This window comes from Aedes albopictus, chromosome 3, assembly GCF_035046485.1.
Source record: "Aedes albopictus strain Foshan chromosome 3, AalbF5, whole genome shotgun sequence".
Lineage (NCBI taxonomy): Eukaryota > Metazoa > Arthropoda > Insecta > Diptera > Culicidae > Aedes > Aedes albopictus.
Window position 1 is genome coordinate 418,478,908 of NC_085138.1, and position 11,040 is coordinate 418,489,947.

An 11,040-nucleotide genomic window follows, 5' to 3' on the forward strand; every position below is an offset into this window, starting at 1 on the left:
ATTTGACAAATTCTCAAAGAATCACTAAAGGAATTTCTGGCGGTGAGGTAATTCAGGAGAATTTTCTAGAAATTTTAATTCCTGTAAAACTAATAAAAGGAATTCCAGCAAAAAGCGAAAAGGAATTTCACGATCATTTCGGCAAATCCTGAACACAAAACTGAATTAATGTTATTAATTAAGCATGATGCATCTATTAAAAATTTCATTTGCAAGCTATTTGGTCGAAATAGTGCTAAATTGCCACTTCCACCACTATTGGTACTACCTCCACTAAGGGAGCTTTTACCCTATTCTTAGTTAGGCGAAACCATTTCCTTAGGGGGTGTACTAGTATAGGGAGCGCTGGAATTTGGAAGCCTTGAGTAACCAGCTCTGATTCTACCATGACAGCACTGTTTAAAAGTAAAAAAAATGAACCGAGTGCGCATCGGCGCAAGGAGCACACTTCCCGGTTCCGTTCGCACATCCTTCAACTGATTTTATTATCTCAAACTGTTTCACTTTTTCACGGCACTTTATGAGCAGCACTGGCAAGTTCACATCCGCTCTGGTTGCACAGTTTCAGCGCTTCGGCAGGATAAGAGCAAAATGAGAAAAAAAAGTAGCAAAAAAACTACAAAAAGTCACAAAACTGTAGCGCAGCAAGGCGAGGAAAAGTTTGAAGATTTTTATTACATCTATAGTTTCCGTGTTTCAACATTTTATGCTCCTCAAGTGCAGCACCTCGGTCGTCGGTCGGTGGTGGTGGACCGGCGCGGCGGCCACAAGTTCACACACTTGAAACAAAGGAAAGCAATCCAGCAGTCGTCGTCGTCGTTGGTGGGGCAGAGAGTCTATTCCCACCACCCGGAAGCTGGGAAAACTGAGCAAAGAATGAGAAACTGAACTATTTCCCGAGATGTAGGGCTATTTATGAGGGGTGTGAAAATTTATCATCTGTACGTGATGTTCCAGTTAGGTGGGAAAAGTGAGGGGCCAAGGAAAGGCGCCAGAGCTCAATGGTGCCATTTAATTTAATAAATTCGAATGTCCGTCCCTGGAGCCGGAATGGGGTTTTGATGTGCTTCTGGAGCAGTGGAAGAAATAACGACCTGCTTTGGAGATGAACCTGATTCAAGATCGCACCCCAACTTCAACTTTTGAAATATCCCTCAGACCGCAGTTTTCCTCCAAAGAAAGCTTGCTGTCTCCGTTGGATTTCAAAGCTAACCCCGAACTTCAATGTAGGTACAGAGCCAAACCCACAAAAGACTCTTTGATCATCCCGGGGCAGGGCAGGTACCTCCACTACCACGGCAATTGCTGGAAACTTGCATCGACCAAATCGTGCCCCGATGCGATGGTTCTTACTTCTCTCGTTTGTAAGAGTGCAATTTGCCAACTTTTCCGCACATCCACTTGACGCGGGACCCGGGACGAACGAATCTGCGCTCGAGTGGAAAATTTTTGTGGCAGAAGGGTTATTCTACGACGAACGACTCGATTGCTTGTTGTGTCACGCAAAGTTCAGCACTCTTCTTTGGTCGGCATCGACTCTGCAACCTTACGGTTGTTGGCAGAGAACTGAGTGGGGATTGAGATGAACGATTTTGCAGTAATGATGCTGTTGTCTAGATTTCCCAGCAAACAATGAAAGGAGACACTTGAAAGCTTGGTGGTTGAAATTGGAGTTGGAAGGATTCATTTTTGGGAAAATCAATGCTATAATAGTTAAGTTGATGACATGAACAAAATAATGTGGGTAAATAGCAGTACGCATTCAGATTTCATTTTGTAACTGAATATTGTGATCAATGCAAATATATGTTTTATATATACAACAGTTTTGTCGATTACACTAGTACAGCATTTTTGAAATCGGTAAGCTGATATTCATTTTTAGTGTAGAACCATGCACAAAGTTTAAAAACGTGAAGGAAAAAAATACAGTAGAGCGGTGATGATGATTAACCTGGGCTTGTTAGGGGAATATCGACTCGAGTCGAGTCAAGTACAAGACACTGAAGACGACCTTACAGTTGAGGTCGAAATACGTATCTGTCAAAGGATGCAAATTCTTAGTGGAATTCAAAGGAACAGTACTTAACCCGATTTTCTTTTTATTTACAGTAGGGCGGATTTTTTCGACTTTCCACTAAAGGCTGTTGATTTGAAATCGATTTTCTTCTATTTTCAAGCATATTTGTTCCCTTCGTACATCTCTTTTTCCGTAAGCAATACTCCGATTTACATTGAACTTTTTTTTTTTCAGTATTAACAAGATTATCGGCTTGTTTATCTCATACGATTGAACTGAAATTTTTACTGGAACTAACTAACATCTAATATTTCAAATGAACGTTGAGAAAGAATTTTTCAATTGATTGTTTTTTACTGAAAAAAAAATACGGATCTTCATTATTTTTTGGACATTTTGCTCAAATTCAAGGAGATTGGTCAATATAATCACCAATATCTCGAATCACACTTAATTGATGCAAAAAACATGTTCGGGTGATCGAAACATGTTATATTCCACTTTCTAATTTTGGAAAAAGATTGAAAATTGGTTAACCGAGATATTTATATTTGAGGAAATTCTAAATTTTCAAAAACTGTAGATCTCGATTTTTAGGGAATACTCAAACACTGTTTTTCTTTTTTTTTTTTTTTTTGAAGTACGATTTTGATATTAGCACATATTTATACATCAAAAATGTTGGTCGATGATAGCAGTTCACGACCTTCGTTTTATTTAGTAAACGAGTTGTATTAATCACACTCAAACAAAGTGAAATTTTCAAAATATTTGACAAGCAACTTGTTAAATGGCAAATGTTAAGAACCTATGCCTAACGGGGATAGAAAGAACGATAATGTTCTTCAATATTGTAAGAACGATAAATGTTCTGATCCCAACAGTTTCTTAAAGTTTATGCATTACCCAAGTAACAGTGATTGCCGAATAACAAGCTTATTCAGCCAACATTCTTAAGATCAAGCTTAAGAGCGGCTTATTCATCCATTGTACAGCAATAATGTTTGTTGGGTAGACAGTAACAACAACACCGCAAGAGGTGATAGGTACATCTCAACAATCGATGCAAACGTTATGACTGGTTTGACAAGGAGTACCAAAGAGTGGCGAACGAGAAGAGTCGAATGTTAGTGGCCGGCTTCCGGCTAAATAGGAGAGAAATAAATCCATAGCTGCAAGAAGTAGCAGCGCGAAGAGAGAGCACTTGCAGAAGCGTCAAAAGGCATGGATCGGAACGATATGCGGAGCCTTTTTGTAACAGTCAATATCGCTCGACAGTGCAAATCTTCGGTATACCATGGGGTTAATAATGATTTTCAAATAACTCTACGTGCATATGTACAAATTGGTAAATTACTGGTTAAATTAGGAAAAAAATCCACAGTTCAGGTGAGATTTGAACTCACGACTCTTGAAATTAGCTACCAACCCGAATTAATGACAAGGCATTTTAGATGCTATAAGGTTGTTCATATAACTATCTCTTTTGTATGTATGTACGAAGAGCAAGCGCGGATTGGTATCCCGAAAATTATCACTTTGAGTGAGTCGTCTTTATTAATTACCTAATACTTATCACACAGTGTTGATTGATTGATTGATTTGTCTTTATTAAAGAGACTTTCAGTCTCACACAGTGTTGTGCAAACCTCTGAGTAAATGGCGGTAGTGAGCAAGCATCAAACAGATGAAAACACGAAGTGAGCAGTGAGCACCGTGACAGAGCGATTTGTGAACTACCAAGCATTTGAATTAACCGTTAAAAAGAGGAACGATGGGAAGTGAGTAGGGTGAGACGTTTGTTTGTTTATGATCATTCTATTTGATACATTAAGGTGCATAATGCATTTACACTGACTCGTTTCAATCACAAAACAATAACGTTATGCAGTTTTTTATCCAGTTCCAACCTGGATTATATAATTGAATTAGATCGCAGTAGTGTCGACCCCTACCTGACTTGCGTTCGCTTGTATTGCAATTGGTTTGACGTTTATTTGTTTTAACATTTTCCACTCATCCAGTTCCAACACAGGTTAAAAAATAAAAACGGCTTCAGATATGTGAAGTCAATCGAAACCAAACTTAGAACTTCTCTAAGAATGCTCCTGGAGGAATTCCCGGGAACACCTGATGGAATTCCCATGAAGATACTGGATGAGTTCCAGAATAATTTCTTAAGAAGCGGGGAACTCCTGGGAAACTTATTGGAACATTCCCGGGAAGCTCTTGGAGGAATATCCTAAGAACTCTTAGAAACAATCCCGAGGAACACCCAGGATCATTCAGTACAGTATCTCTTATCACTGAGCATACCGATACATTTTCATTTTTTTAAATGTTATGTTCATGTCCCATGCTAACCCTTCCTAATGCATTGCGTTGGGAACAGCTCGCTGACGTGTTCCTTCATACAGGATGACAGCTCATTTGTTTGGAACATTATGTAACATAGAACTTAATATATCCCTTATGTCAAGAATCGCTCTATATTATTTAATAGAGAGCGTGGAGTGAACAATGAACATATGTAGCTTTACTTCACAAATTCAATTGAGATGTTGTATTGTCATTTCTTCTGAGATTTGAAGATTTTTTTTTTTCATTACTCCCATCAGAAACTTTGCCAGATATAGCTCAACGAACAATGATAGCTGAATAACAGCTTATCCAGCCAAAATTTACAAAATTGAACTTAAAAGTGGCTTATACAACTTTTGTATAGCATCAATGTTTGTTGGACAGCGCCTTCAAATGATTAATCAGACGAATATGGTCTTCGACAAAGTTAGTTCTAATAATTAGGCACTCTTACTACACAGTACATTGAAATTAGGTAGAAATGGAGGTGAACAATAGCTGTAAACGTAGATGCAGCGGTGATTGAGGTGATTTCGTGGAACTAGTACAGTACCATAGATAACAATGACCGGAAACCTCAAGCGTAGAACGGCATTGCGGTACATACTGTAGAGATTGCAAGTTCTGAACGTTAGGGCATTTTTAAAACCTCACAATACCAGATAGTCGTAAATCCATTTTATAAACCTTACAATATCTAACAGCCGTTAAAACACTTAGTTTCTCACTCCGAAACACCCTGAGTAACAGAAGATGTAATAAACAAGCATACATTAAGTGAATATTGTGTTGGATTCTGTATACTTTGAAAGTCCTGAAATCCAGAACATTTCGCATACCTTACAATGTCGTACAACCTCAAAAAGTTTTTCTAGTAGCATTTCGGAGTACCATGGATAACAATGACCGTAAACTGCAAGCGTAGATTGTATGATGATTGTTGTAGATATCATAGAACTTGAATGTCCCGAACTTCAGGACATTTTGTAAACCTTGCAATGTTCGGAAGCCGTCAAAAAGCCCTCTCGTTTGTAGAGCATCATGGATATCAGAGAACAATACGTATGTAGATTGACTGGTCAATGGGGTAGGTTTTGTAGAACTTGATAGTTCTATAGTCCAGAGCATTTCGCATACCTTTCAAAGTCGTACTACCTCAATCATATTTTCTCATGGCATTGTAGAGTACCACAGATAATAACGACAGTGAACCGCAAGCTTAAATTGAAATGTGATTGTAGTAGATTTTGTAGAACTTGAGAGTCCTGAGCTTCAGAACATACTGTAAACCTTGCAATGTTCGGAAACTGTAAATACTTGTGTAAATAGAACTTCTCGTTCAATTACAAAGTAACTCGTATAATAACAGTAAAAAGCCGCGAAGTTATATTGAATTGCAACTGCGGTAGTCTTGCAACTTTTAGTAGTCTTGTGACTTTTCTCACATTCATTTCCCATGAATTTATTGCATTGATAACAATCAGGCGCTTACAGAGCATATGACTAAAATTCCATAACGTAACATGCTTATTTCTTAACTCTTCAGGAAACGCGCCTTTGTATAAAGTAGACTTCCGAAAAACCGCGCTTATCATATACAACGCAAGCGCAAAGCAATTTTAGGAGCACGTCCTGAAAAGTTTAATGAATTTCATGGTTGTAGGAGAATTGAAGAAGCCAAGAGGAAAAGATATTTAAGTAATTTGATTTTTCAAATGTATTTAAATAGGTTTTAGACGGTTTTCTGGGTAACTTCATGGGGATCTCAGAGGTATTTTAAAGTGTTCCAGAGACACTCGGTGAATTTTAGGAGTTTTCTCATGTTCAATGCGTTTTGAAGTGTTTCGGGAGCTTCTAATGGGTTTTTGGGGGTCCTCGGGAAGTTAAGGGGTTCTAAAGGTGAAGTTTCTGAGAGTATAAGAAGCATTTAAGGGTTTCATTATAGTTCATGGGATTTTAGGTGGGTTGCCGGAAGTTTTTTAGAAGTTCCGGTGGTAGAGAAGTTCAGATGGGTTTCAAGGCGTTTCATGCTATTTATGGTGTTTCAAGGACATTAAAGAGTAGTTTACAGTGGTTTAAAGGGAGTTCAAGAGGTTTTACAATAAGTTTCAAGGATTAAAGGGCGCTTCGTGGAGGCTTTTTTGGGATATGCAAGTGGTTCTTGGGAATATCACAGGTGTTTCAAAGGGGTTTAAGGGACGTTAGGGGATTTCAAGAGATGTCAAGAATGCTTTCCTGAGGATTACAGGAATTTTTTGAGCTTCAGAAGGGATTCAGAGAGGTTTCTATGCGTTTTGTTTTTTTTTTTGTAGTTTCGGGGTCTAAATTACAGTGGGGTTTAAGTCGTTTTCTGGAGGTTTTGGGGCCTTCAGAGGGTTTTCAGGTCGAACATGTCTGTATGAGCCTATGTCAGTATAAACCTAATTTTCAATACAGCGGAAATTACATGTTGTTTCGACGACACATACTTGTACACCCTAAACAATAATATACCTAATCACTTGACTGAGCATGATTTCATAAGGCTGAGTTGAGCAAGAACTTTGTTCGTACAGATTCAAATGATCACTAGTAATTCATGTAGTCCCAATGCACTACACCCAAGGGAGTTCTTGGAATCCCTATGACCCATGGTCACTGAAGAGCTGCCCAAATGTGATGTCTTGATTTCTACGACCATAAGATGTAAAAAAATACTCTTAAAATATTTTTTTTAGAAACGGGCATGAAAAATTTGTAAGTTATAAAAAAATGACTGACTTGATTTTATTTCTAATTGAAATTTTGAAAAATCACTCATATGTGGGATAGTTTTACGAAAAAAAGGTCTTAATGTTGATTAATGTTTATCGGTGAAGAACAAAATAACAGATTGAAATTCAACTTAAAGCTTGATCCACTTAGTATTTGGCCGCACAAAACAAGACATTTCTTTGTCAAAAAAATACATGGAAATACGGTTTAGGTTTTATAACACAGAAAATTTATTAAACTTTGAAGAAAAAAATATTGAAAAATTATTCATCGGCATTTCGGATGAATTCTCGGACTTTTCGCTTAATACCGCTCATCATTTTTTGCACAGTAGAACTTTCAACTTGATCTGCCATCTTTTTCCACCACTTCTGCAAATCAGATGGTTTTTTGATTGATACGTCAAAATGGACTTTGGACAACTCCCAGGACACAAATTTTACCACGCCAAACGCAAGGGTGATGCCCTAGGAAGATTTAAATTCGTCTATGCTGATAAGTTTGCTCGCAAGTTGATGATATGGGAAGGCATCTGCAGTTGTGGAAGGAAAACGGATGTTTTTATCATTGGAGCGACCATGAATGGGCAGGTTTACAAGCAGGAGTGTCTTCAGAAGCGAGTTTTGCCATTCATTCAATCACATGACGATCCGGTGAAGTTCTGGCCTGACTTAGCCAGCTGCCATTACAGCCGGGATGTCATGGAATGGTATACAAGGAATAACATTGATATTATTGAGAAAACTATCAACCCTCCGAATTGCCTAGATTTTCGTCCCATCGAAAAATTTTGGGCAATTATCAAAGGCAAACTTAAAAAATGTGGTAAAACAATCAAAAAACCATCTGATTTGCAGAAGTGGTGGAAAAAGATGGCAGATCAAGTTGAAAGTTCTACTGTGCAAAAAATGATGAGCGGTATTAAGCGAAAAGTCCGAGAATTCATCCGAAATGCCGATGAATAATTTTTCAATATTTTTTTCTTCAAAGTTTAATAAATTTCCTGAGTTATAAAACCTAAACCGTATTTCTATGTATTTTTTGACAAAGAAATGTCTTGTTTTGTGCGGCCAAATACTAAGTGGATCAAGCTTTACTTGCACTGGAGTAACTTGCAACAAGCATGTATTCCGCACCTCCTGATTAAGAGGCGACGTTTTTTTTTGGTAAATCAAGTGCTGCAAATATTGAACTCGTGGTAATAAGTGTAAACTATTCTATACAGTATGTTTCAAATGTTTTCAAAGATTTTCAATGAAATTGCTTCAAAGTCGAAAAGTGTTGCAAGTTACCCTATTTGACGGTATCTCAAAGTAAGTTTATCTCCGCCCATTTGTTTGAGCTGCATTCATGAACGAGTTAATGTAGTTCAATGGCAATACCCTTATTATGGATACCTTTGCATTGTTCATGCTGCATGTTTATAAAAGCAACAAGTTAACCCGGGAGCGGTCCCATCGTGTACTGAGTACACACGCCATGAAAAATGCACGCTTGTGGTGGAACAAAGTGAGCGCAGCGTCACAGCAGGTAGTCAAAGACGCGACTGCTCGAGGGTTAAAAATAGCTTAAGTTTCGTGGTTTGATTTTTGAAACCATGTATTTTGGAAAAGTTATTCAATTTGCACGATTGTCCAAATTTTGACGTAACAGTCAAAACAGTCAAAACAGTTTTAAGGCTTCCACAGAGCTGCGTAAAATTGTCCTATAGTAACGAGGAAACCCTCATATTATAATAATTTTAATTATTCATTCAACATGGCTCCACTAAGCATCAAACCCAGCCACGCCGTCGTGGATCATCAACAATTCGCTATCGCGCGCATATCGCGGTTGTAACCGCGAACGCGCGCAGAGAGATAAGACACCGCCGAAACAGTCAGAACCAATACCACGAAGCGAAGCGTTATCTTTCTGTGCCCTGCGATTGTGAAAACGAATTAGGTTGAATCAACCTGGAGTGAGTCACGTCACTTACTATAAAATTCTTGGTAATCTGAATTCCAAACTAATGGACCGTTCATAAATTTGGATGGTAGCCCACCGGAAGTACTTACCCAGGACACGATGTTGAAGCAGAACAGCGTGTACTTGATGGCGGCAATCCGATTGGCCAGTTTGGCCACATTTTCACCTTTCCCTTCGCCTTTCCCAGCCATGTTTCACTTCAAAGGGCGTCACTTTCTAGATTCTTCACTTGGTGCTATAATTCCACTTACTACACTTCGATTTCAGTTACGAATGCAAATGAGGTCACTGATTTCCACCAGGATATTTCGTAATTGCACAACCCCACACTCACACCAATTTCACTCACTTTAACTGACAAAGGGAAAAGAATCCGCGAGGACGCGAAACTATCGACGGGACGGCAGACAAGTTCGACGGAATACGGAGGACTGAGCGATTGCGATCCGATTCACCTGTGAAGGCAGCCTCACCCCTAAACCTGTGCGCCGACGACGGTGATAGATAACAATCCGTTATACGGCGTGCGTTTGTTTGAATTCGATGATAACAGGTACCAAGTACCAACACGGTGCGGAGCGAGTCACACCTTGCGCGAGTTTGCGATAAGAGGGAAAGCCTGACCGCAGGGCCATAGTTGGTCGTCGTGGTTGGTTGAGGTGTTTGAGGTTGCACAAGATTGTGTGCCTCTAGCGGTTTGTGGGAATGCTCGATCGTAGTGTGTATACACAGAAACTGATAAGGATGGTAACGTTCGGTGGTGTCTGAAAGATAAGAGATGGTACACTGCTAAAATTACTTTGTCTGAAGAATATCCGAGTTGCGTTCAAGTATAGTTCAGCTTGTCACTTGTAGAGGGCTTGCGCCGAGTTGGAGTAATAAATCTACAAAAGGTTTCCTAGTTAAAACGCATTAAGACCTGTTCAATTTAAAGAAAGCGGAGGAGACATTACCAAATAAAAAGAGACCATTTCAAAGTAACATTTCAGTAACCATTGTGTTGCGCTTCGAAAACAATGCATATTATCATCTTGGAATGAAATAAACTATTTGTTAATTCAGTGAAACTATCTCGAATTAAAAGAAAACTCAGCTGAGATAGTTTATTTATGTGAGCATGTTATGGAAATAACGGTAAACTATCATTCAGGGTAATTTTAGCAACATTAACTATTTCCATTATCTAATTATTCAATATGGCAATGATCATAATTAGCTCAAATAAAACGAAAGCAAGTTTACTTTTATGATGACCGCAATAAACCTAGCAGTGTTATAGTTTCTGCTTTTCCACCAACAGATGTCGTTCCTAATTTTAACAGTTTTATTGTGGTAATAATGCCAGAAGGATTATACATCGGAGAGTTTTGTTTACTCTTAAGTTCTGGCATTATGGATATCTTTTAGTATACTGTAAAGCATTTCAACATAAGCTTTCATAAAAGTAGTCATAAATCTGTGAGTTTTAGCAATAGTTAATAAAACCTTAATAAAATTAAAGAAAACCAATCAGCAATGGAATTGTTACTTGGGTAGGGAATCAACCAACTGAAGAACACCTAGAGCATACCTAGCGATCAATACCGTACATAAAACACCTGATCAGAACAATATAAGTTGCACAGAGAATCCATGAATGTGAATGCTAGGGACTAGCTAAGCATTCTTAATGTGCACAAAGAGTTCAATATTTTAAAGTCAATAATGGCGCTCTCCACGTCTTTTCGGTCATCGGAAAAGAGAAGGAATGTTAGTTCAAGAACCGTTGCTACTAGAACTTGTGGAATCCACAGCATCCCCACATTTGTCTCGGAAAGGTTTCCTAACTTTCAGGTACGCAACCCCCTTTGGTCAGCAGACGTACTTTTCGCGACCCACCATGGAAATTCTCTCATTTGTTGTAGGTTATAGTAAAATACTCGACTGTCCCTCGCGAT

The 11,040-nt window shown here is 38.6% G+C and overlaps 1 protein-coding gene across 1 annotated transcript in view; it reads right to left on the reverse strand.

Moving 5' to 3' along the window:
- Positions 1-9,543, reverse strand: part of LOC109406089 (tetraspanin-2A) — a 186,410-nt gene extending 176,867 nt beyond the window's left edge. The window contains exon 1 of the mRNA XM_029875709.2: positions 9,193-9,543. Coding sequence (XP_029731569.1) covers positions 9,193-9,294 — 102 coding nt within the window. The 5' untranslated portion in view covers positions 9,295-9,543. The remainder of the gene's footprint in view (positions 1-9,192) is intronic.
- Positions 9,544-11,040: the final 1,497 nt, after the last annotated feature.